Consider the following 27221-nt stretch of genomic DNA (forward strand, 5'->3'; position numbering starts at 1 on the left):
TTTACATTTGTTTTAATGGGGCCAGCACAAGGTATGTTATGTTTTCTATAAGTGGATTACTTGCTTCAAGTTTAAAAATCTGTGGTTAAGCGTTACAGTGTGGTTAAGCATTATGGTAAGACCACGTAAGATGGGTTCATCTTCTCACACGTGATTTTCTTTCCCCTTAAGACAAATATGGTCTCTTTAGAAGGCCTTACCAAAGTAGTTGATCCTTCTCAGCTAACGCCCGAGTTTGACGGCTGCCTGGAGTACAACCACGAAGAATGGATTGAGATCCGACTTGCTTTTGAAGACTATATTAGCAACGCGACCCACATGCTCTCTCGGCTGGAGGAGCTCCAGGACATCCTCGCCAAGAAGGAGTTGCCCCAGGATTTGGAGGGGGCGCGGAACATGATCGAGGAGCATTCCCAGCTGAAGAAGAAGGTGATCAAGGCCCCTATAGAGGACCTGGACCTAGAGGGACAGAAGCTGCTGCAGAGGATTCAGAGCAGCGACAGCTTTCCCAAAAAGAACTCGGGCTCAGGCAACGCAGACCTGCAGAGCCTCTTACCCAAGGTGTCCGCCATGCTGGACCGGCTGCACTCGACGCGGCAGCATCTGCATCAGATGTGGCACGTGCGCAAACTGAAGCTGGACCAGTGCTTTCAGCTGAGGCTGTTCGAGCAGGATGCTGAGAAGGTAGCGGAGGGGGCGGGGGGTGCTACAGTGCTTCCTGGAGGGAGGCTGCCTGGGTCGCTGGGTCTGAGCACCCGAAGCTGGTTGGGTCGGGAGAAAGGGCTGGGGAGGGGCGAGCCACTCACAGGGCCTGGGTTAGAAACCAGCAGTGTCAGTTCAAGCTCTCCCCTGAGTCTGCTTCCCAGCGTCTCTGATCGCGCGTGCAGGGCTCTTCTAGAAACCTAGAGTGGTTAGTTACTGATGGTCTGGTTTAGAATGCCTGTAAGATAGGTGCGGATATTTTCAGTTAAAAGAGTGAAAACTTTATATTCTTGAAAGCAGTAATTATGCATGTATTTTTGTAATACTTGCTCTTCCACCCAGAAAAGCCAGTGAGAAAACACCCTTCAGATCCGTTATTGAATTTGTTTTCACAATAAAAGGCGAATAATGAATGAAGAATAATAGCTTCTGGGAAATAACAGGCAATAATTACTTACAGTTTCCTGTCAAACCAGCAGGTCAGAATGAGCTCTTGTCTGTCTCAGCAACGTGAAAACAGGACACTTACTTAGAGGAAAGGGTTGCAAGCCGTGAATGTGGGTGGATTGATCTGTGTTAATCTGAGCTCACTGAATTCTTTTCAAGGACAGGAAAATATTTTATAAAGTTAAGAAAGCCTATTAAAGTCTTTGATATAAAGGGATCTTTTGAAAGGTGACAGTCCAGCACTATTATCCCGTACTATTATTTGGTAAGCTTCTAAGCTCTATTTGTTTAAGTTGACCCTTAAATAGCATGGGGGTTGGGGTGTTGACCCTCATGCAGTTGAAAATCCACGAACTGTGCTCTCTGCCTCTAAAACAAAGGAGTTGATAAATGACTCACCCGAGAACGAGAAGCTGAAACAGTTTGGTAGAGTCAAGGCTCCAGTCTCCAGTTCTTTAGATTCCATATATTGTAATCTCTAGTTGAACACAGCTTTTTGCCACACTTAAAGATGTATAAAATGAAAATACAGGTTTTTCATTTATTGAAAAATATAGATACTTCATTTACTTCATTTATCTGCATGTAAGTAGACCCATGCAGTTCAAACCCAGGTTGTTCAAGGTTCAGCTGTAGTGCCTTGTCAGAGATGCTAGAAAATCTTCCTTTCAGTTACTCAGCGAGCAAATGACTGTCCCTAGGTTCTGTTCACATCACGGAAGCAGCGTTAATTGACAGTCATTTCTTTTCCCTTAAATGTTTTCTTGGGAACAATGTAATTAATATTCTCTTCCAGGTAGCATCTGTATTGAATCTTAAGAGAGATGTCATTGTTAAGGTTTTCCCCATTTCTTTTTATTTTTATGGTAAATTTTATTGTTTGCACAGGGATTTTTTTTTTTAATTCTTCTTGCATTAAAGAGCATAATCTCTTAGTCATTGAAGTTGCCGTCAGTGATCTGTGGGCAGAGCAAAACCCATCCGGAGACCTGTAAGCTTGTAATTTCACCTAACGGGTCTCTAATTGAAGAGCAATGTGGCTAATTATGTGGCTCAGCATAGCAGAGAGGCAGAAGATTGGAGTTTTAATCAGCCTGGGGGATCTGAATGACCTCTCCTTCTGACGTATCTACTTCTTAATTCCTCATCTGTCTGAGGAGCACCCTAGGTAAGATTGTCTTGTAGCTCCTGCACGTTCAGAACTGTGACTTGGTAGCTGTCTAGAGTCTTCTGGGCTCCAGCGCCGCAGGGGTTGTCGGCGAAAGGACGCCGCCCTTCCTTGCTTTGGTCCGGTTCCTGGGCCTGTATCAGGCCTCTCTTTCTCGGGAGTGATCCCAGGTTGTCTTTTTTCATCCGGGTAGATGTTTGACTGGATCACACACAACAAGGGCCTGTTTCTGAACAGCTACACGGAGATTGGGACCAGCCACCCTCACGCCATGGAGCTCCAGACCCAACACAACCACTTCGCCATGAACTGCATGGTAAGACATGGGGCCCAGGGGTGTCCTGCTCCTGAGCATACTTTAACAGACGGGGGGGGGGGGGTGGTATTTACACGGCTCCTTCCCAGCATGCTGCCCGGAGTCCCTGCAGGGTCTTCTGATGATCCAGTGTAGCAGCTGACCTCCAGTCTGGGAGATTCTCTGTGGTAGCAGTGTTTAGGTAGCTTGTTTTTAAGTTTGTAAGCAAACAGAAGTGAAAACAAGCAAACCAACCAACCAGTGAAACTTGAACCAGTTCACTTGGCCAGACCCACATGCGTGGATTTGATGCTGGCTTCTGAACTGTCCCTCTCGGGAACCCGCGGGGCTCTTTTCAGAGGCTGAGTGGCATGAACCAACCCGCTGTCAACTTGCTGGCAGCACTTCGTGATGAAGACGTAAGCCAGCCTGCCACCCTTCTCAGGGGCATCTTCCAGTTCTCCTAAAACATGAGCCTTCCTCCCAAGTTGAGTGGAGGGCCGGGGTCTGACAGCAGTCTTTCCCACAGTCCTGTGGCTCTCTGGATGACCTTGGCCTGTTGTGATATGATTGGGGTTGCTGCAGGATTGCAGTGTAAAATCCCCTGAAAGAACCCAACAGTGAATTTTAAATAACAGTATGGCTTTGGAATTAATATAACTAAAACAAAGCTATACGTTGTTCTGTAGGACGCAGGGTTCCTTCTGTAGAGAGTTTCTCCAGAAATTTTCGCTTTAGAGACATTTTTGGTGTGGACGTTGAGCCCGACCCATGGAGGTTAGTTAGCCCTCTTTGCCTGGTAACTTGTGTCTAAAGTGCATTGAATCGATACAGAGATGGGATCGTTGTTTAAATTAGTTCAGTAAGAGGCCACTTCATTAGAATTCAGTCTACAAAGTATTCCACTTTGGATAGTTTCAAAAAAAATATTCAGCAATTAATATTTTTGTAACAGACACTATCCCAAAAGTCTGATACTGTTCTTGTGTTTGAGATAAGAGAATTTTGGGGTTAAAGATTGAGCCTGGATATAGATGAGGAGAATAAAAATGGGCCTTTATGGAAAGCGTCTTAGAAGACTTTTTTCCTAACAATTCCCTATCAGTTTTTCAAAATATTCAGAAACTTCAACTAAGAACAAAAGACAGATTCAGTCCACCATTATCACATACTTTAAAAACTAGAATACTGAAATGTATTTTATAAAAACTATAAAGGAGCAGAAAGGGTCCTCTCCCTCCCCCAGTGTTGCTAGTGATTAGGAATCAGCAGAAGACGAAGAAGACAGGCATGTGGGTTATGAATGTAGAGGTTTTTAATTCTGACTTCTGTTTACTGGGTGACCTTGGGTAGCTTGTTTAATCTTTTTGAGCCTCAGTTTCCTCATCTCTAAAATGGGGATAATCTCTACCTAATATGATGTTGCATTAGTTTACTTACCAAGTTTGTGTAAGACAACAAGAGGAATTTATCAAGTAAGTACTTCATAAATGGTAGTTGCTACCAGTAATGTTATCATCTCATTAAAAATACTGTCAGTAGTTTTAGTATATTATGGTAAGTAAGAAACTCTTAAAGGTATGGGTAATACCTTTCTTTTTTAGGTTTAAGTATATTTTCTATTTTTCTATGATGCACTTCTATCACTCCTCTTAAGTAAAACTTTTAATTAAAAAAGGCTATAGTCGCCTGTGCATTGCAGGGTGACAGTTGTTGGGGGCGCTTTGCAGGCCTCCCAGCTCCTAGTTCTCAACACCTCCCCGAGTCCCTCGTATGCCTAGGACATTTACTTATGCAGAAGTGGGGCCTGATAACCTTCAGCCCTTTCTTGTGCTGTCTATTGTGTTTTGAACATTTTTGACAAAGAAAATAGAAGTACTAGATGTCAGTGAGCAAAGTCGACTTTAAGAAAGCATTTTAAGGGACAGCAACGGCTGTGCTCATTCTCCCATCACAGGTGTTTTAAAGGCTCTGATGGTAAGAATCTGGGTGGAGGCACAGCTAACATGGGGAATTATACACTGCCGTGTCTGTGCACACTCGTCTGGGCTGTGTGCACGCTCGTCTGGGCTGTGTGCCACATGGCTCTTTCATCCTGCCACAGTGATAGAGGCATGGCCCAGGCAGGATTCAGAGAGTGGTCTTCTGCATGCGGAGCGTAGGCAGTTTGAGGGGATGGAAGCCATGCAGGCCCTGAAACAGATGGAGGTGGGGTGCAGCCCCTTCTGTGGCCCCCCGGATCCTGACAGAGGGTGCCTGCTGATGCTCTTTCGAACAGACCTTTGGGGTAGATTTTCCTCTTTAAGGATACAGAGAAAGCAAAACTCAGTGAGTCTGGTCAGTGTCTCTAGAGGGAGAGAACGTGTATGAGAAGGGGAGGCATTGCTCCTTAGAGGACAGTCATTGGGGCGCTAATGCCACATGAGGCTGTGAGGCCAGTTCCCCTCGGATGGTGGCCTCAACTGCCCATCACAGCTCCACAGATGCCCCCCTGCCTGCTGGGCCAGCCCCACACCCGGACATGGTAGCTGGTTCGATCCTGCAGCTCAGAAAAGGGCCTAAGTGCCCGACTTCTGTGGCTCTGTAAACCCAGATGACTCCACCTAGTTCAGGCTGCGATCAGGAGTGGATGAAAGGAATGAGTCAGCGAAGGTACAGAGAACGCCAAGCGAGTTCTGTAGGCTGCTTCCTTGGGTCGCTGCGCTCGGGGTGACAGTGATGAGGCTGGTGCAGGGGTCACGGGGCGAGGCAGCGGGAGATGCCCCAAGGACCACGTGGGCAGGAGAGACGGGAGGAAGAGTGTGGGAGTTCAGGCAGGTTGGATAACCCGGTTTGATTTAGGGGTGAGGATGACGGGAGCCAAAGGTGAGGCTGCGATTTGGGGAGGCCCAATGCATGGTGCAGTGTTGGGCTGCATCACAAAAATCTTAATAAATATATGAAGAGCAGCAACAACAGGCTTCACTGAAAGTGCGCGTTCCGCACCCTGCCTTTGCTTTCTTGTGATCCTTAAAGAAGATGGAAGGCAGAAATGGAAATACCACAGTGAGAACTTCTTTTGCAAGAAAAATGCCCTTTTTTAAAAAAGAAGGAAGCTTTGTATTCTCATTTTTGCCACAAGCTACTCTATTTGAAGAGACTTCAACACAGTAGAAAAGCTCGTTTAAAGTTGGAACGCAGCATTGTTCTGTTGGTCCCCCGATTCACATTCCCTGGGGAACGTGGATCCATTTACAGGTTTCCCGTTGGCACCAGAAAGCTGACGTGGGCTTGTGTAGAAAGGAGGGCTTGTTTTCACACAGAGTAGCCTCTGGTTGCCGCGTCCAGAGTCTGTCGTTTCTGGGTCCTCATGACAGACTGCGGCAGTGGCTCCCGTGATTCTGGGCGGCAGCTTGCCGTCTGGACCCTTCTTGGGACGGGGGGCCAGGGCGCAGGTCAGAGGGCATGGTGTGTATTGCTTCTGTGCCCCTCCCAGCTGGTTCATCTGTAATTCTGCAGTTTTAAAATTAGAAACTGAGATCAAGGCTTAGGGTTTATGGAAATCCGGATAGCAACACACGCGTCCTGTTATCCACCTGGTGCTATTAGAATGTGACTTTTAAGTTCGTAGGCAGCTTCAGAAAGCGCGCTCTGCATCTGTCGGAGCGGCACCCCATGCGCCCCGCCCTGACCAGCCCCCCTCTCGCCCCTCCGCAGAACGTGTACGTGAACATCAACCGCATCATGTCGGTGGCCAGCCGCCTGGTGGAGTCGGGCCACTACGCCTCCCAGCAGATCAAGCAGATCGCCAGCCAGCTGGAGCAGGAGTGGAAGGCCTTCGCGGCCGCCCTGGACGAGCGCAGCACCTTGCTGGACATGTCATCCGTCTTCCACCAGAAGGCCGAGAAGGTCAGTGCCTGGGAGCCCGGCCCCTGCCCGCCTCCCCCGGCCCCCCGCAGCAGAGCCTCAGAGACCACTGGGGCGCTGAAGTTACCCCATGGCGCTCAGCCCTGCTGCAGACCCGGGGTGCTGCTGCACCTCCTCGTTTGTAAAGTGGAGGTGAAAGTCATGGATTGAGGGGCCGTCTTATGGTGTAAATGAGGTTCACATTAGGGGCCTGCACACAGCCTGTTGCCCCAGCGGCTGTTCTCTATCCCCTGCTTTCTATCCCTCCTCCTGGCCTCTTCCTCTTTCCTTAAGAATTCCAGTTAGGAGACTTAGGCGGCACGTAGCCGACCGCCGACTCTCCGGTTTAGGCCCCGGGCTCTGCTTTTCCCGCAGCCCCGGGAGCGGCGGCCGCGCGTGTCAGGGCGAGCGGGCGCCTGCCTGGGCCTGGCCGTGGCCGAGCAGACGGGTGTGGCCTCGGCTCCCGGCGCTGGCCCCTCTGCCGGCGTCGCGCGCGTGCAGGCTGGCAGGGTCATCTCTGGCCGCTGTCTCAGGGCAGCAGTGTTCTCAGGAGGTCCCTCCAGCCCAGCCCACTTCCCCCGGTCCCCTGAGCCCAGAGGGGTGCTGGCCCTCAGCCGGGCCGGGCCGCAGGCTGGGGCTGTCAGCCTCCCGGCAGGGCCGAGCTACACCAGCGCAGGCCGAGGTGGAAAAGTGGCTTTGGGGTACGGTTTTCTGTGTCCCCCACAATTGTTAACGTTATTTCTGTGGATTCGGACCTCACGCGCGCTTCACCTGCCGACCTGCTGGTCACAGTACCTTGTCTCGGAGGTAACGTGTGAAGTGTGCCCCTGACACTCCCCACACGCCCGCTCACGGGCACACGTGCCTCAGCGAACACGCTCGGAGAGCAGCGGAAGAGAGGGAGCTGCTGTGACTCAGACGCTCGTGCTGGAAGCCTGGGCGGTGAGACGGCTTCTCCAGACGTGGAGGAAGAAGCTCAGGAACCTCTAGCCGCTCGGCAGACGTGGGCAAGGGACAGGTGGTCGCCTTCATTTGAAGGCAGAATACTGATAGAGCTTCCTCAGGGGTCTTTTGTGAGGGAAAAACCTACATTCACAGGGATTTGCACTGATGCTTTTAAAAAGGAAATAGTGTCCTTTCATCTAGAAACAGCCTTGCTGGGTGGGTACAAGCCCCATCCTGCCCGGCATCTCGGAAGGGCGGCTGGAATGTCGCACAAGGTGCTAATTAGGAGCGATCTCAACTCTGGGAACCTTTAAAGTGTGAAGCAGGAGTGGAAACGGAACGGGAGAGCAAGATGACAGAATCATAATCGCCTGGTGTGGAAACTGTGAGTCGGGATTAGCAGGTTTCAGTGGCAGGTTTTCCTGCTAAGTTTATGCATGAGGTAGTTTTGTGATAAAGGAGACACAGAGTCCCCACGCAGGAAAGTTTGAGTTACAGTAACGGGAGCCCCTTCAGCTTAACATAGCACTGTCTCCACTTCTGTGTGGCCGCCTCTGGTCCCGTTAGGGTCAAGGTTGCGGCGTGTCGTCCGCTGGACGTTCCCGTGCTCGGGAGAAGAGCTGCGTGGCCCCCGCCCACGTGCCGTCTGGGATGGTAGCACGGTGCGGGGTGCAGTCACCCCCTGGGCTGTGTGGAGGTGTGTGACTTGCTTTTGGGCCCTGGAAAAGGCCCGTCAGGATGATGTGAATAAAGTTGAAACCTGACAAGCTGGCTGGGGGACTCTTGGATAGTCTGAAGCATAAGGGAAAAATCTCTCTCTAACCATGGCAGGATCCGGAATTGCAGGCAATCCAGAAGATTAATTGGCTCTGCCCTGCCTGAAAGCTATGTAGAAATGTGGGTGCCACGGGGTATTCCCCTCCCCAATGTTTTATTATAAAAAATTTTAGACATGCAGCAAAGTTGAAAGAGCCTGGGGTGTTTTTATTTGGATAAAATAATGGCTTTAATTTATGAGCTTGAAGGAAACACAGCTAGAGGACTACATTGTTGAGCAGAACTTGATGGGGTCTTGCATGAGCTCTAACAGTGCTTGTGGACTCCATCACTTCAGTAGCCAGGGAAGATGCCCCATAGGTCCTTGGGGACAGAGTGGGCCCGCGAGGAAGGCCGGAGTCTCTGATGGGCCCTGACTGAGGCGGCAGCTGTACCTAGCAACCAGAACGTGTCTACAGGACCCCAGGACAGCTTCTGAAATGTTTCCTCCCCTCAAGCACAAGTGTAGTGGGTGTAAAGTCTGTCTTCCCCTTCACTGAGATCCAGGAGCCCAGACGGTGACATCACTGAGTGGTTTTCCTTCTCCCAGGAGAATCTCTGAATAGGTCACCTCTGTTCCCTCTTTTAGGATTCTCTGCCTACTAGTTATGCTTAAGCTGTTTTCATAAACTCAGCAGGGATGAACCAGAACTCGGACATCATAGATTAGGTTTCCGTCATAGCCACCCCTCTGACCCTCCTCTGGAGCTCTCACTAAGGATTTAAATGTGATCGGGGTGATGAAGGGCTCAACTCCGTGACCCTGCAGTTGATGGTGTGGCTGGAGGACGCCGCCTTCGGGGAAGGACGGCAGCTCACCTCTGCTGGGGGGTGTGCGCCGCGCCCCTGCCGCTCCTTTGTCCCCGTGGGTGTTCTGTGCTGGTATTCACTTGTGGCTTTATGCACATAAATCTTGATGTTACAGCTAGATAAGAATGACTGTGCCTTCCAGAGCTGTATTGGCCACTATCCTCTCCCGCCCTCATCTCCTGTGAGGGTGTGGACGGGGTCAGAGTATCTGTTTACAGAACTGGAGACACGGCCATGAGGCTAGTGGTTTGACTGGTAGACGATATTTAGGGCTCTACTTTTTTGGTCATGTGTTATATCCTTTTATATTAAGGAGCTTCATAGCAAGACTGTTAGAATTGCCTTGTTATAAATCAAAGAATTTAAGCAATTTGATTTTACTATACCTTAAAATCTCTAGTTTTCCCTATTTTTAAAAAAATGACTGGAGCTCTACTGTCCAGTGTGGTAGCCAGTGACCACCTTTGGCTGTTGAAGTTACCCTTCATCTGTCCTGTGATTTTGCTGGGCAGAGAAGGGACCCCATATCTCTTAAAGGAACCAGGAGAAGGGAGTGTGTTTTTTCATAGTCAGGGAGTAGAAACGATGAAAGAAACAGTAGAGTAATATTTCCTAGAAATGAAAGCCGAAAATGAGGAAATTAGAAATAAGAAAGGAAACTCTGAACTTGGAATTCATACACGTATTATATATATATAAAATTCACTGAGCCTTAATTTTTCCAAAGAGGGGAAAGTCCCTCTAAATAAGGGTTCTAAGTGTTTACATTCTAGGAAGTTCTTGTCCCTTTGCTCCTAAATTGGGCTAACCACCTATGTTCAGCTGATGCAGTATCAGGCGTTCCTGGTGGGCGTGAAATTCACTGGGCTGGGCGATCTCAGCAAGCTGGAAGTTCCCACTATCAGCAGATGGAGGGCAGTGGCATAAATGCTTCTGAAAATAAGGCTGCTAGTTAATTATTCAGGCTTTCCCTTTAAAGCTTACGTATTAATCACTCTTCCTTCGTCTGCCTGCCTCACGTTTGCAAACTGGCTGACCCAGCCTCCTGCCATCCTCTCTGAGCAGTGCTAAAGCGACCACTCTGATGGGCATCAGAATTCCCAGCTCTGAAGCCAGCTCCTGGTTTGAATTCAGAGTTGCCTGGAATTCCCTTGCACTCTCCTGCCTCTCCTCCACATCTGGCCAGATACTGTGTGTTCACTCATTTGGTTTTGCTGTTTAGTCGCTCAGTCCAATCCAACTCTCTGTGACCCCATGGACTGCAGCATGCCAGGCTTCTCTGTCCTTCACTACCTCCCAGAGTTTGCTCAGATTCATGTCCACTGAGTCAATGATGCCATCCAGCCATCTCATTCTCTGTCGTCCCCTTCTCCTGCCCTCAGTCTTTCCCAGCATCGGGGTCTTTTCCAGTGAGTCGGCTCTTTGCATCAGGTGGCCAAAGTATTGGAACTTCAGTTTCAACATCAGTCCTTCCAATGAATATTAAGAGTTGATTTCTTTTAGGGTTAACTGGTTTGATCTCCTTGAAGTCCAAGGGACTCTCAAGAGTCTTCTCCAGCATCACAGTTCGAGAGCATCAATTCTTTGACGCTCAGACTTATGGTCCAGTTCTCACATTTGTACATGACTACTGGAAAAACCATAGTTTTGACTATATGGGCCTTTGTGGGCAAAGTGATAACCTTTGTCGGCAAAGTTATTTGGTTTACATTTGAGCATTTATAGCATCAGAGCCTCAGCTGGTGCTCTGATCCCACTAGAGGACAGCAGCCTCTGTCTGCTATCTTCCGTTTGGAAGTGTCGGGCTCTGTGATGGGCATCCCCCCGTTGTTCCAAGCCCAAACTGTGTTTGTCGAGATAGTAAGAGGTGTGTGGGGGTGGTAGTCAGGTTTTTAAACCAACATCAGAGTCTCCCCCCCCCCCCCCCCCGCCATATTCACGGGGCGCATTGTATTAATAGGCTCTAGGAGGTTCTGTTCTGTGGGTACCTGTTGAACACCACACTTGATCCTAGAGTCTTTTTTCTTGATGAAGCACCTATTAACATCCTCCTCCTCCTTGGCTCTCCAGCAAGGATTGCTGCTGTGGTTCGGATCTCCTTTGGGTATCAACTTTTTCAGAAGACATTTGGAGCCTGGAGCTGGCCCTTTAAGGGTTGCCATCTTCTAAATCAAAGACAAAAACTGCTTGCACAAAAGTCCCTATAAAACCATGGTCAGGTTTCTTTCTGTTACTGGGATATTTTAACCCAGTGAACTTAAATGTGCAGAGTCCTTTTTTGATGAGATTTCTGTGTTAATAAGCTGATCTGCCCTATGTTTTTGCAGGTAAATATAATCAGTACTTCTCAGGATACTTTAAGAAGTGATAAGTAAGTTAATTAACTGTGAAAAGTGAAAGTGAAGTCGCTCAGTCGTGTCTGACTCTTTGTGGCCTCACAGACTGACTGTAGCCTACCAGGCTCCTCTGTCCACGGGATTTTCCAGGCAAGAATACTGGAGTGGGTTAACTACAGGCGTCCGTAAGACTGCCGGAAGGTTTCTCTTTACTGATAGCCTCAAAAATTGGGGTTAACTATGTCTTACCAGTGTTTTTGACTGCTTTTGGAACACCATCCAGGAAATGCTTAGAAATATGCCTAAGTAGTCATATATGTGTACATGGGAATGGGGAGAGGCATAACATAACTTATTATCCTGCCATTGTCCTGGTGATGTCAGGAGGAACCATGGGGGAGAGTAGTGAGGACCTTCCCCGGGGCCCGCCTCGGTGTAGTCATGTTTAAAGCCATATGCCTTCAGATGACACTTAATGCCTTGTGAATTGGTTTCCAGCCCTGGGATTTTCATGCAGACATTTTCCTGAGCCAATACATAATAATAAAGGGATTTTTAGAAACAGTGGTTACTCAGGTGGCTTGTCTTAAGTTTCTAAAAATGTCCTGTGTACCCATGAGGTTATTCTCGTATATATTTTAAGAGAATCATAGCATGTTTCTCGTCTGGCAGGTCAGTTACCGTGTTTTAAATAGTCACGCTCTGCATTCCCTGATGAGTGGAAAGACAGCGAGAACTAGAGAGAAAAGAGGAGAAACCCAGGGAAATGCGTTGATGTCTGTTTATTTGAATTAGTGTTAATTGAATTCACATCCTTAATTGAGCCTTCTGCTGCTTGCCTTTGACACTTACCGTGATGGATGCTGTTGGGGGCTCCCTAGGAAGTTTGGCTGTGATTTCTCAGCTATTGATGAGGCGGGGGTGGCAGTGGAGAAGGCTGAGGATAGGTCAGCAGCCATGGCCGAGGACTGCAGCCTGCAGGCCCTTCCCGTTTACGTGCACAGCAGTGACACCTCCCTCAGCCTTTCTTCCCTCCAGAGGGCACAGCTCCGGAGTTTCAGCCTCCTTCCCAGCATCTCCTTTAATTCCTGTGTGTATTTACTCTTGGAAAGGTAGGCAGATGGACTCTCTGGTCTTCGTACAGTTAGGTAGATGCCTTCAGGACTCTTCCACTGCCTTTGTAATGAAAGGAGAGTAGGAGGGCTGGACCGCAGCTCTGGGAGAAGCCCACCTTGCTGCGGGGGGCGGGGAGGGGGTGCAGGTGGACCGGTGGCCATGCCCCCCATGGCCAGCAGTGCAGAGCAGGTGGAAACACGGATTCAACCGTGAAATGGGAGAATTAACCAGAATCCCTGAAAAACAGCAATCGCAGAGCAAAGGCGCTCCCAGGAGTGACCACAGAGCCACCCAAGGCTGTCATTTCAAATGCAGGTTCTTGGGCCCACCTCCAAATCTGCCTGAAGCTGGAGGGGGGGGACGGGGCGCTGGTTTGCAGAGTCCAGGAATCTGGTTTGAGAACCCAGGTCAGTGCTGTTTGATCTGGGGAGTCAGCCACGCTGTCTTCCTAGACACTCCGTCAGCCACCCTTATTTCAAAGCCATGTTGAAAGAGGGCTACTTCTCAATATCGTTTGCTGTTGGTAGACATGATGTTTTTGTTTAAACCACCCCAGTATATGAGCAATGTGGACTCGTGGTGCAAGGCCTGCGGCGAGGTGGACCTGCCCTCGGAGCTTCAGGACCTGGAGGACGCCATCCACCACCACCAGGGGGTGTACGAGCACGTCACTCTTGCTTACTCCGAGGTGAGTGCTCAGCTCGTCTACTGCAGGGGTAAAGCAACACTCTCTTTGTGTCATAACACCTGAAGCCGGGAAGATCAAAGCTTTGGCTAGCCTAGAATAAATGCACAAGTTCCGAGTTGAACTGCGGTTTCCTTATGACTTCTGAGCTCCATGGAGGGTGAGGCTGGTAAGTAAGAAAGGATGGAGGCAGACAGCAGACTCCTCACAGCCCTGAGATGTTTGTGGATTTTTTTTCCAGAGTGCTCAAATTTTCATCTGTGCTAATAAGCGGAAGTTTAACATTTTTGACTGCATGTATTTAGGAAAGATGTATATTACGTGCAGTGCAGTCTTGTCAAACTCCATTGGCTCTTCCTGAATGCATCTTTATAGAAAAGAGGGAAGCCTAATGCAGTGCCTTGTTCTGGACTCCACAGCACACACGGTTGTTTTCAAGTGTGTCTGGCTACTTGCTCTTTCAGGAATCTCAGTGGAGCATTTTCTTTATTATAAATTCGTTATTTAACGTATTCCTGCTTTATCTTCTGCCACCTTCTGTGCCAGGCTGTGCTGTCAGGCCATGATGTAACCACTTATTTAATGCCCGCAGCTCTGGGGCTGGGACTGTTCCCGCCCCCTGTTACAGATGAGGAGGGAACAGCACAGAGGCGAAGTGACCTGTGCCCGGTCCTCAGCTGTAGGAGGAGGAGCGGGGACTGACCCCAGACAGGCTGCCCGTGAGTCTCAGCCGCCACTGTGCTCCCTCCGTGTCTTACCCCACGCCAGATGCAGCGATGACGCCAAATACACACCAGGTCCAGGTGTGTCAGTCTTGTCCACGTGTGGTCATCTGCCCCTTCCGACCCAGTCTCCTTTTGTTTATGATGCTGGTTAAGTTTCCGGAGGTGAGTGGTGAGTGGGTAGGAGTTCAGTGTGTGCTCGCTTTTTGCACTGCTAGTGAGCATCTGTCATGCTATATGCTGATCCGAAACATTCCCATGAGACTCAGGGAGAAAATGCCTCAGCCGCCCTGGCGGAGAGCTGAGCCCAGAGGAGATACTTAGGAAGCACAGTCAGCCTTCTGTACCTGTGGGTGTGCGATGTGGACACGCAGGACTAGCTGTTCTAGGCTGTTTTATACAAGACACTTGAGCATCCGCTGACTTTGGTGTCTATGGGTGGGGAGAGTCCTAGAACCCTTCTCCCTCATTACCAAGAGATGGTTATGTTTAAATCCAGATTTTCCTTGATCTGAACTGCAGTCACACCTGTCAGAGTTGTCTGGCATTTGCTTTTCAGTCTTGACACATCCTGGTCCGCCAAGCAGTTGTCATTCTCACACCTTGAGCCCAGGTCTCCTGACCCTGTTCTGTCCATGGGTGAATTAAATGGACATGTGATATCCTCCAGTATTTGCTTCAGAATGTGGTTTGATCTCCTGCCCATGAAAGTTGATGTCTGTGTATTTGTGTCTCTGGACACCTCTTTACTTAACAGGATCCCTTTTAAACACTATTCTGTGTTGTCATGCAATTAAAAAATAGTCAACTCTGTATTACATTTCTTAATGTTGCATCCAGTGTTTATTAGGAACTGTATAAATAAGTGATAGCTTTTTTAAGAGTAAAAGTGAAAATTGAATAGATCTGTAATTTTTTAATCACAATGATTGATGAGGAAAGTATGAGTTCCAAAAAGCATAAAGTTCTTTCTCCCAGTGTACCATCTCCATGGCGCCATCTAATTTTGACCTGTAACACAGAAAAGGAATGAATGACCCTGTTATCCCTGGTGTAATGATTTCTTCACTTGTGCTTACTAATGATTTTCTCGGGAGCTGCTTTGGAAGTGGTAGCTTCCAGATTACCATGGGGTTGAACAGTTCTCACACCAGGTGATTGGCAGGACCGGGCTGCAGTCTTGACCTGTACAGACTTAGCTTGGCCTTGCCTGACCTGACCAGTCTCATCCTCCAGCCTCATGGCCAGGCAGCTTGCCTGTGGCCCTTGGAACTTCTGGCAAAGCACAGAATTCTCTCACCGTTTCCACTGCCTTCAACAAAAGGGTCATCTTGACATGGGAACTTCGATTTACCTATGATGCAGTTTCATTAGATCTTAAATTGGCACTAATAGTTTAAAATAATCTAATGGCAAATAAACAGCTTCCCAAGCTGTGTCAGACCACAACTTTTAGCCTAAAATATGTTTGCAGCTGAGCTGTGAATTTAAGGCGATGGTAATTGGAACTGGTTGGACAGAGAAGACTTTCAGTAGAGGAGGAGGAGGGATTTCTTTTTTCTTTTTGCCCTTTAAATTACTTAAAATCTGAAATAGTTTCATGCTATAGAAAAGTGTTAGAGCAGAGCGCTCCCTGCTTGCCTTGATCAGATTGCCCAGCTTTATGCTCTGTCTGCGCCCCCAGCCCCACCCGAGTCCAGCCTGATGCCACATCACCGCTGATGCAAACAGCCGTCCGTCCAGCGGACCGTCTGTCTCCCCGTCCCGGCTACATCTCTCTCCTCCCAGCCCCAGAAGCATGCAGTGGGCGCATCTTCACACTGAAACATTCCTCAGTCTGTCACTGCCCTGTGTCTTTGACAATCAGAGATTCCAGATCTTTCCATCTGTAGCGTGACCCTCAGCCCCTCGCCCGTGTGGGCTGCCTGGGCCGAGTGTCCAACCAGGGGCTCAGGACACCAAGCCCTCCTGCGACTGACGGTGTTAACCCTGACCACCTGGTGAGCTGGGTGTCTGTAAGCTTTCTCCACTGTGAACTCCCCAGTTAAAAATCCACCTTGAGTGAGCATGTTGTGGGGCAGGGTACTGATACACAGGAAACACCTTGGTCTGAGGATAGTGCCATGAGTGCTGGAGAAGGCCGTGGGGCGGGGGACCCTCCAGGCTCAGCGTGGCGCGCTCTGCCCTGCTGGTGAGCCGCACCCCGTGAAGGAAGCGCCGTAGATGACGCTGGTTCGAGTCAACGCATAAAAGTTTTGAAGATGGACCACCGTTTCTTTATAACATGCCAAGTGTACGTTCACTTCGATAAATGACTGCCTTTATGCAGCTTCTGTATTTTGCCCACTTTGGTCAAATCGTGGGAATACTGTCCTAGCACTGAGGACCTGATCCAGCACCACGTTCAGACCTCGCTGACCTGTCACAGGTCATACTTGGCTCTCGGTTTGTTGGGTTTTGCAGCCACCGGCAGTGATCTCCAGGTATTGATCTCTTTCTTTAGATCAGAGCAACAGCCTGCATGCAAGTGAAGGGGACTCCTGCTGGCGACGCTGAGCTTGAATCAGATTTAGTAAGAAGCGTAGAGACCCAAGTACTGGAATAAGAGTAGGCAAGCCTCTGAGGTTTGGCGGAACTTTTCGTCGTGTGGTGCACAGGAACCCAAGTTACAGATTTTATGTGCAGCTTTGATTAAATAATCAAGAACCAGACCATTGTTCTTGACTTTAAACAGTTAAGTATCCTCTTACATGTTAAGAGCAAACATACCCATGATATGGTAAAATTTTAACCTTCAGCTACTCTTTTGCTTTATTTAGCACTTCCTTTTTGCCTAACTCATTTAGATATTAGAGTGTATTAGTTTGTATATTTATAAAATGTCATGGCAAATAAATGGGGAAATAGTGGCTGACTTTATTTTTCTGGGCTCCAAAATCACTGCAGATGGTGATTGCAGCCGTGAAATTAAAAGATGCTTACTCCTTGGAAGGAAAGTTATGACCAACCTAGACAGCATATTAAAAAGCAGAGACATTACTTTGCCAACAAAGATCTGTCTAGTCAAGGCTATGGTTTTTCCAGTGGTCATATATGGATGTGAGAGTTGGACTCTAAAGAAAGCTGAGTACCGAAGAACTGATGCTTTTGAACTGTGGTGTTGGAGAAGACTCTTGAGAGTCCCTTGGACTGCAAGGAGATCCAACCAGTCCATCCTGAAGGAGATTAGTCCTGGGTGTTCATTGGAAGGATTGATGTTGGAGCTGAAACTCCAATACTTTGGCCACCTGATGCTCTTAGACCCTGATGCTGGGAAAGATTGAGGGCAGGAGGAGAAGGGGACGACAGAATGAGATAGCTGGATGGCATCACCGACTCGATGGATGTGGGTTTGGGTGGACGCCAGGAGTTGGTGATGGACAGGGAGGCCTGGCGTGCTGAGGTTCATGGGGTCGCAAAGAGTCGGACACGACTGAGCAACTGAACTGAACTCTTTGTAAAATGTAACTTCCACTGCCCTTCAAGTCACTGAGCACTATATTCCAAGAAAAACAAAAAGCAGAATGTGAAAAAATGAGCCAACTTGATCTTTTGAAAAATTATAGCAGGTTAAGTCCTGCTTTTTGATAGTAAATGTTGGTTTTCATCTTTTAAGATACTGTCCCTTTGTGAGACAGGGTTTGACTGCCTGAAAGCTAACAACACATTTTTAGACAAAACATGCAACTTAAGTAAATTAATTCACCTGGTTCTATAGTTAAAAAATTCAAAACTGTATCATATACCATAAACTCATATATACTGATTGTTTAGTACTTACATTATATGTGAATAATTTGGCTGCTATTTTCAATATTTTATTGTATTAAAAATATGAAATGAGTTAAATTAAAAAATTTATTTTCTACTGGTTATTTTGTACCACTTAAAAATCTTTTATTTCTGTACGTAGAACAGTCCTCTTTATAAAATTCTAACATTTTCCCCCATATAGTTGTTCTACTGTACATAAAAAAGACAAAGACATTTTGCTAAAAGTTACTAAAATGTATATGTGGTATTTTTCACATTTTTAAATAATACCTTTTAAATTGACACGTCTGTGAAGAACACACTAAAATAAAGTCGAATTCTTTGTGAAAGTTTTACTGGAGAGGTGCTACGTGGGAGCACGCACTTGAAGTTCCATGGGGTCCAGTTTTGATACAACAGATGTTCTCCTGCCTGGGATTTTTCTGGCCACTTCCACTGGCATACTCTCTACCCCCAGTAGCAGTGCAGCAGTAGCACCAACAGAGACAGTTTGATCTCTGCTTGCGGCTCCTGGAAGAAAGAGCTTTGCTTAATGTGTCCCGTATGTTAAGGTGAGGTTATGCGTTCATGTACTCGGTCATTTCCTACTGCGCCTCCATCAGGAGTAGGCCTGTTGTCTAACCCAGTAATGATTCCTACCCTTGAGCTCTGTCAGACAGCTGCACAGATATCAAGAAAGATTAGTTGGATTATTCTTGCTCAGATCATATATTCTCAGTAGTAGAATATTAGTGGTGGTGTATGGATGCCTTTGGAAACATGGTAAGATCTGGGAACCCTTTGGTCATTCTGTATTGCAGTTTAAGATTGGAACAGTGGCTTAAGACAGAGGTTGCCTTTTTGCCAGTGGAGAAGTCCCAGGGCTTGCGTTCCAGGGCTGGTCTGGTAGCTCTCTTAGTAAGAGGATCTCTGGATGCTTTTGTCTTTTTGCTTTGCCTCTTTTAGCAGGTGGGCTACTATCCTTAAGGTTGCCTCAAAGTCATCAGTAGCTGCTGACGCGCTAGCCATCTCCACCAAGTTTCTGGCAGCAGGAAAGAGAAATAGGCAAGGGGGAATGAGCATACTCAACCTCCTAGACAGCTTTCTCGGAAGCCCCATTCAACAGTTCTGACTTCTGCATGTTGGCCACTCCTGTTTATAAGTGGGTCTAGGAAGTGCAGCTTTAGAGCTGGGGTATTGCTGTTCCTGACTGTGGGGTTTCTCTCTGAGGGAGAAGCTAGTGGAGTTTGGGAGGCAGCGGTCAGAGTCTGCCGCACCTTCTAATCTGTAGCCTTACGACACGTGTTCACCAAGTCATATCCTCTGGTGAACATTTCCTGACTGTGTTTTATAAGGGGTGAAAAGCAGAGGGAATATTTGTAAGAAATTCTTTCTAGGTTCTATACTAATGTGAAATATGTAACTTGGAGTATTGGTCCTCAGTCCTAAGAAATGCTGCACCCCCACTGTTTGACTGAAATTGTATGATACCTGCTGAAATAAAATGTATGGGTAATAATCTATTTTCAGAAAAAAAATTTGTCTATATAAATTACGTATGCGCTACAATATAGAGACAAAAGAAAGGTAATTTATGGTAAAAAATTTTATTTATTAAATTTATTTATATTATTTATAAAATAGATTATAAACTAATTGTAAATTATAATTTATTAATAAATTACAATATAAATTTTATTTATGAAACTATAATTTATGGTTTTAGTCTACACATACCTAAGTACATGCAAATAGAAAATAATTAGATATTTAGGTGCTGGCCATGTATTTAAAACCTTTGTCAATATGGCCACTACAGATGCAGACTGGATGTGTGTTATATTTGCGACTCAAATACTGAAAATGTATTATCATACTGGTATTTTATTAATAAAGTGGTAAGCAACTCCTGTGAAGTTTCAAAGAAAATCAAGCATGCCTTCCTTTGATTAACATGGTAACTGCATTCCTGGAAAAACCAGTGTGTGTTAGAGTAGGAGGAAAAAAGAAAAGAGGGAAAAAAAAAAAAACCAACTCATTTATACATCTCAGCTTAACTCAGATTACTGGGTTGGCGATAAAGTTCGTGCAGGTTTTCCCAAATGAACTTTTTGGCCAGCCCGTACGAAAAGCAGGGTAGTGTTTGATTCAGAGGTAATAGACTGCCTCTCTGAATCGGTCACAATAAATCCTCTTCCCAAAGCAGTCATCATGCCCTCCGCCCAAATCATTGTATCAGAAGTGTCCACACAAGTGTCAGTGACTCCGAGGGGCAGCTCCCTTCTTCAGAAGACCTGCATTTCCCCCGTTTTTGTTTGTACACATGCCTGACACCGTACAGTCGTTTAGTTGTGTCTTTTTCCCGTTCCCTTTGGTTATGTCAGCTTGCTTTGTTTCTGCTTCTGCTAAATTGATGTATGAGATCAGTTTTAATCTGTGAAGTCTGATATCACCAGCCTTCTTAAGGAAGAGTCAGCACTTCCAATGGAGGTCTCAAGTTCTGTTATTAGAAAACAAACATGTCACATCCCAGCACAATTTCAGCTGTAAGAGGATTAAAGGAGAGATTAGAAAATTCCCCAGGCCTCTCGCTTGCCCCCAGGTTTCAGCTTCCTTTGGCCAGTCCCACACACCCAGTGTCCCTGTCTCCTCTGTGCTAAGACTTTGCCCCTGAACCAGTTTTGTGTCTGTTAGCAAGGCCCTCTTTTGTTCCTCCTTTTCATGGATACTCGAGGAGACTCTCTGAAGAATCTGAGCACAAAGGTCATGGTCGTGAGGATGGGCTTAAGAAGCGCCCTGAATCACACATACTTTATGTGCATCACATCCTTTTGTCCAGTCTGATCGTACTGTTTCTGCCACACCTAGCATAATCATTCCTAAGTTTAAAAATACATAATGCTTTTCTTTCTGTATTCCACCCACACCTTTCCGTAATTTTTTTTGGTCAGTCTGATGGCTTTCATTTAACTGTACTTGGATAGTTAACTGCTATAGTAGAGTGCCGAAATCTCCTTTTAAAAAAATGATGGCCGTTTAATTAAAATTACTTCTTTTAAGTTAGTGAACTAAAATAAAATGGCACTTTAGTTTTCTTTTTATTTTGTGAAGTAAAATTTCTGTGTCACAAAGTGAAAGTACATATTTATGCCTGGTGCTCGATTACTGGGGTTTTTTTTGCTTTTTTTCCCTTAGATTTCAAGTTCAGCTTTAAAATTTTGCTCCATTGTAATTGTTGCATTCTCTCTAATATAATTCAAGAAAAGTATTACTTTTAAACTTCAATTTGCAGATAGCCCAGCAGTGAAATTTTATATCAGCCCTTATGTCATTTGGGTTTTCTTTACTAGAAACTGTACAGTGCAGGAGTCATAAGAGACGTAGGTTCAGTCCCAGGGTCAGGAAGATCCCCTGCAGGAGGGCGTGGCAACCCACTCCAGTATTCTTGCCTGGAGAATCCCATGGACAGACGAACCTGGTAGGCTAAAGTCCATGAGGTCTCAAAGGGTTGGACATGACTGAAGTGACCTAGCACTCATGCACACACGCACACGTGTCATTTAAGACAGAATGTTTGTGTGTGTTAGTCATTTAGTTGTATCAGACTCCGGGACCCTGTGAACTGTAAGCTTGCCAGACTATCCGTGGAATTCTCTAGGCAGCAGTACTGGAGTGGGTTGCCTTTCCCTTCTTCAGGCGATCTTCCCAACCCAGGCATCGAACCCGGGTCTCTCCCATTGCAGGCAAATTCCTTACCATCTGAGCCACCAGGCAGAGTACCATGCTTATTAAGACTAGCATCTACTACAATGTTTTGTGAAAATTGAAAGTCCCTTTATTTTAACTCTGTGATTTGCCACATTTAGTTTTGTGACGTCATTGAATAACTGATGGGTTTGTTCTAAATTTTATTTTAGCCTTTATAAAACGCGCCTTTGAGTGAAACTCTGACTTAGGTTTGGTGTGGGTGTGTGTGGGTGAGCGTGTGTCTGTGCTGGCCTGCGCGTGCTCTGGAGGGCAGGCTCCGCGGCGTGGCCCGGGCTGAGCTGCGCCTCTGGAGCGGCCTCTGGCTCATAATGGCTCATGTGTCCTGCCGGCAGGTGAGCCAGGACGGGAAGTCCCTGCTCGACAAGCTCCAGCGGCCCCTGACACCCGGCAGCTCCGACTCACTCACGGCCTCGGCCAACTACTCGAAGGCCGTGCACCACGTCCTGGACGTCATCCACGAGGTGCTGCACCACCAGCGGCAGCTGGAGAACATCTGGCAACACCGCAAGGTGCGGCTCCACCAGAGGCTGCAGCTGTGCGTCTTTCAGCAGGACGTCCAGCAGGTGAGCGGGGCCCCTCGTGGGGCGCCTGGTGCTGGGCGGGCCCATGGGTACGGGTGTCCTAACGGTGGGGGTCCTGTGTGCAGTCCAGTAAGTGAGCGGGGCCCCTCGTGGGGGCGCCTGGTGCTGGGCGGGCCCGTGGGTACGGGTGTCCTAGTGGTGGGGGGGCCCGTGTGCAGTCCAGCAGGTGAGCAGGCCCCTCGTGGGGGCGCCTGGTGCTGGGCGGGCCCGTGGGTACGGGTGTCCTAACGGTGGGGGTGCCCGTGTGCAGTCCAGCAGGTGAGCGCGGGGCCTCCTCGTGGGGGCGCCTGGTGCTGGGCGGGCCCATGGGTACGGGTGTCCTAACGGTGGGGGGGCCCGTCTGCAGTCCAGCAGGTGAGTGCGGGGCCTCCTCGTGGGGGCGCCTGGTGCTGGGCGGGCCCATGGGTACGGGTGTCGTAATGGTGGGGGGGCCCGTGTGCAGTCCAGCAGGTGAGCGGGGCTGCCTTGTGGGGGCGCCTGGTGCTGGGCGGGCCCGTGGGTACGGGTGTCCTAACGGTGGGGGGGCCCGTCTGCAGTCCAGCAGGTGAGCGCGGGGCCTCCTCGTGGGGGTGCCTGGTGCTGGGCGGGCCCATGGGTACGGGTGTCCTAATGGTGGGGGGGCCCATGTGCAGTCCAGCAGGTGAACGGGGGCCCTCCTCGGGCGGGGTGAGTGTGTGGGTGCAGGTGTCAGCACAGGGGTCCGTCTGGTGGAGCCCCTCCTCCTGGGAGTGACTTGTGCTGGATGAGAGTGTGGGTGCAGGTGTCAAAGAGGAGACCCGTCTGTGCTCGAGAAAGCAAGATAGGCCAGATGGGGGAGAGGAGAATGCACACATGCACACACACAGACACACACATGCACACGCATGCACACACACATGCAGCACAGCTTACACAAGCACGCGCGTGTGCGTACCCACATGTGCAGCTTCTGTCTCACCATGAGTGAGAGCCGCGCTTCGAGCACACATGTTCAGGCTGCTCGCGCCCTGAGCCCGTGTGCCTGGACCACAGCGGACGAGGCAGGGTCTCCCCCGGAGCCCCTCAGTTCCGGTCTCGCGGGAGGGCCTCCTCAGTTACGTTTGTGAGAACAGTGCCCCGGGTGCTTGTGCACGGTGCTGGGACAATCTTAGGTCTGTCTCCACTCGGATTACTCAATCGTAAGCCAATCGTGTTTCTCTCCCCACTTGGCAGGAAGTGCCATCTCAGAGGCTCCACGGTGCTTCATAAATAGTTGTCTGATTAATGTAAAGTGGGCTTTTACGACTGGTCGTTTCTAAACAGTTGACACCTTTGTTGTTACAAATGTAAGAGTAAGCCCGGTCCTGGTACTGTGTATTCCCGGTGAAATAAGGAAGATTGTCCTGCTACCAGGGTTTTGAGAATTAAAGCTGGGGGTGCTTATAAAATACAATATAGCTTTAGTAAGAAGATAAAAGTCATGTCTTTGCCCTAAAACAGAGGGGAAGGCAGCAGTGTAGATGAGGTGTCACTCACGATGAGAAATCCTGGATGTGTGGGGAAGCCGGTGGCATCCGGGGAGGTGGCTCGAGGCCACAGTGATGGGATGGGGGCAGAGCCCCCCCTCCGGACCCGGAGCGTGGCTCAGTTTGCAGTCCCCCAAGGGCCACCTGAAGGTGAGGGGTGTCCGCTGTCTGGGCTGACATGTGGGAGGACACTTGGGTCCTCCACACACACTGACCACCCTTCTGCTCTTAATGGGAGCCTGATGAGTTCCAGATCTTTTTAATTACTGTCTCTGTGTATGTATTTAATAATTGTATTTATTTGTCTATTTCTGGCTCTGCTGGGTCTTCACCGCTGTGCGGGCTCTCTCTGGTTGCGGGGAGTGGGGTCTGCTCTCTAGGGACGGTGCTCTTCGCTGCCGCTTCTCTCGTTGCAGAGCACGGGCTCTGGGGCACGTGGACTCAGTCATTGACGTTCCCGGGCTCTAGAGCACAGGCTCAGTGGTTGTGGCCCATGGGCTTAATTGCTCCACAGCATGTGGGATCTTCCCGGATCAGGGATCAAACGTGGACATCCTGCATTGACAGGTGGATTCTTTACCCCTGAGCCACCAGCGAAGCCCCTATGTTGTTTAATTTCGCATAGTTTGGTTTGATCCTGCTGATGGTTTTGAGTTCTCTGAGGTGCGCATGTTCCCAGCGCCTCAGGAATCATCATTTTGATGCAGCACGTGCTTCTTTGCAGTGTTGTTTCAGTCGTAGAAGGTGACTGGCAGGGAAAGAAGATGGAGGAGCCATGGTCTCCATGTGACCGTGAGAACTGGAGTCGTGAGGTTGAAAGCACCATTATTAGTTTCTCTTAATTGTCCCCAAGCTGTCACAAACTGTGAAATATTAACAGTTTCACTGTAATTATTAAAGGATTTTCTCACCTGTGTCCATATCCCTTGGATCAGGTGCTCATTGCGTATCCACGGGCCAGCACGCACCCTGGACCCGTGGTGGGAGCAGCAGCTGTCCTCCACCTTCTCCAGCTCTCCGAGCTCCTTGGGGGGCCCAGTCGCATAAGAATAAGCCCCTGGGCCACTCTTTTCAGAAAAGGAAGCTTTTGGGAATAGGCTGATGAGTCTGACCACCTAGCTTGGTGCCGAGCACTAGCTGTGCTTGAATTTGAAGACAGTCAACATTAATTTTTCTAGGTAGAAAGGTAATTATGATAATTGCAAAACCAGCCATGTTTTTTCTCAGGAACCAGAACAGGGTAGGATGTGGGCAGGAGAAGGTGTTTTGCAGTCCACGGCTCTGTGAGCATTTTGTAGAAATAATAATTGCTCTTGAAGGGAAATGTTTTGTCAATTAAATGATCGGGAATGGCTTGGACTCGTTATGCAGACAGGAAATTGCTCTTTCGATTTGGCTTGTGAGACAAGGAACTGAGTTGATAGCATGAAGCAGAGCGAGCAACTGCCCTCAGAGGATTCTCTAGGATGTCAGAACTGAAAATGTGTTTCTGAAACTCGAGAAGTTAATCACACACAGGGAAAAATTCTGCTGTCTTGAGCACAGGCCAGGAAAGGTGAGCTGAGGATAAGCGAAGAAAATAGTAGAGCTTTAGAAAGATGCCGTCAGCAGAAGATACACTTGTAAAGACCAAAGCCATAGAAGTCCACAGAAACATAATAAGCCAATTAGAGATCCCACTTGTGGTTTTGTTGACTTGCTTTGGGTCATGAAGCGGCATCTGTAAACACTGAGGAAGAAGAAAAATAGCTTCCACATGAGCAGTGAGGATGAAGACGTTCATGTGAGGACGGCCCTCCCACAAGAGTGTACCCCCGTCTGTGGAAAAACTCTTGCAAGAAAAGATACAAGACTGTTAATAGTGTGTGCCCCCGAGGAAGGGAAGGCTTGGGGGGAGATGGCATCTGATTTTTAAAACACGCGTAATTTTGGTTTAGTGGTTAGTTTTCTTTTGTTTGTTTGTTTCTATAACAAGCAAAGGCAATTTCATAATTTCTGTGTGGACGGTGTTTGGGGTCAGGCGCTGTAGGGTGGGAGGGCTTACGTGCTGTCCCAGAGCAGTGACCCTGGGTCCAAATCAAAGGATGGGGGTGAGGCAGGCGGCTGAAAGGCTTGCTGAAGACTTGCCCAAACACACGTCCTACGTACTAGGCAGTATTAACCTTGGTCATCGTTAGCTTAAAAATGAAACAAATACCATTTGTCATTCCCAGGTGGCGCTAGTGGTCAGAACCCACCTGCTAGTGCAAGAGACTAAGAGACGTGGGTTCGATCCCTGGGTGGGACATGTCCTCCGGAGGATGAAGTGGCAACCCACTCCAGTATTCTTGCCTGGAAAATCTCATGGACAGAGGAGCCTGCGGGCCATACACCATAGGGTCACAAAGAGTCGGACTTGACTAAAGTGACGTCACATGCACGACGTCATGTTTCTTGGTGATCACGTAGTGTCCTGTTCCTTTCATCTCTGGTCCACTCTCAGGGCAGCCCTCAGTGGGTGTTTGGCTGAGTGAATGAATGAATGAATGAAGACTTGTGTGACTGCCAGGAAGTGTTTTTCAGTTTAGGACCAGCTTCAGTTTACCGTAACAACACTCTGCATCGTCGCTGCACTCCTTCACGTGGGTGGGAGTGTTGGAAGTAGGCCGTAGCAGGATGCCATCAGACCCATTCTCCCACTCACTGATGTGGTCTGCCCACCTCTCGGCTTGGTGGATTTAGTGGCTTCAACATGTTGAGTGAGGTGAATGGGCTGACTCCCCCCAAAGAAGCCCCTCTGACAGGGAGATCCTCTCCTAAGAAAGCCCGTGGGTCCTCCCCTCTAGTCCCACCGCAGTCCTTCATGTGTGTGAGCGTCACCCTCACTGAGTTATATCTTGGAAAAACTCTTCTCCAAGTGAGTGTTGGACTTTTTTTTTTTTTTTTTTTTTGGGGGGGGGGGGTGTTGGACTATTAGCTAATACTCTGAAGGAAAAAAAAGGTCCATTGAATTAGCCCATAACATGCTCCGAGTTAGCGCCTGTGTCTTTACCTGTTGTATGATTTTGCCAAGGCATGAACTTGATCTTGCCCATTAAGCTGCTCCCCAGATGAGGGAGTAAATAAAATTAGCCACCCTCATGGGGATCGTCTACCTGCTATGCATGTGCCATCTAAGGGGACATCTCTATGCCATAAGGACTTAAGCGGATTTGGGGGTTCCAAGGAGCTTTGTCCAAACCCTAAAACATCAGGGGTACAGCGTGTAATCAAGATGAAGGCTCCTGTACATCGAGATGTAAGTGACAGTTTGGGGGTGCCAGGAAGGCCTTCCTGGGAGATGCACGGTTTGAGCTGGTCTTAGACGGGCGGGTGGAAAGTCAGGCAATTGAGGACTGGGCGACAGGAACTGGGGGAGAGAGGAGAGATGCAATGGCAGTGTCTGTCTGGAGACCCGGGTGGCGGCAGGTCTGGAACGGTGACCTCCACACCTAAGGCTCGGGAGTTGTTTCTGTGAGCTTCAGGACACACTGAGGGGACGGTTTTGTGAACCTAAGCGCCCGGAATGTTTCTGTCCTCTTTAGTGCTCTCGGCCAGCTGGCGGAGGGTTAGCGCTTCCCCATTTCACCACATCGAGGTCAAACCCGCAGGCTGTGGGCTTTGACTTGATTCTGTGGTAGTAGAGGATGG

At 48.4% G+C, this 27221-nt stretch overlaps 1 protein-coding gene across 7 annotated transcripts in view; it reads left to right on the forward strand.

Moving 5' to 3' along the window:
* The window catches only part of TRIO (trio Rho guanine nucleotide exchange factor), a 349762-nt gene that overhangs the window by 143634 nt on the left and 178907 nt on the right, over nucleotides 1–27221 (forward strand). For all 7 annotated transcript variants that reach the window (XM_065905271.1, XM_065905278.1, XM_065905277.1 and 4 more), the window contains exons 5-9: nucleotides 172–684; nucleotides 2511–2633; nucleotides 6309–6500; nucleotides 13077–13208; nucleotides 21820–22050. In XM_065905271.1, the coding sequence (XP_065761343.1) occupies nucleotides 172–684; nucleotides 2511–2633; nucleotides 6309–6500; nucleotides 13077–13208; nucleotides 21820–22050 (1191 nt within the window). The remainder of the gene's footprint in view (nucleotides 1–171; nucleotides 685–2510; nucleotides 2634–6308; nucleotides 6501–13076; nucleotides 13209–21819; nucleotides 22051–27221) is intronic.

This window comes from Muntiacus reevesi, chromosome 14 (genome assembly GCF_963930625.1).
Source record: "Muntiacus reevesi chromosome 14, mMunRee1.1, whole genome shotgun sequence".
In the NCBI taxonomy this organism is placed as follows: Eukaryota; Metazoa; Chordata; class Mammalia; order Artiodactyla; family Cervidae; genus Muntiacus; species Muntiacus reevesi.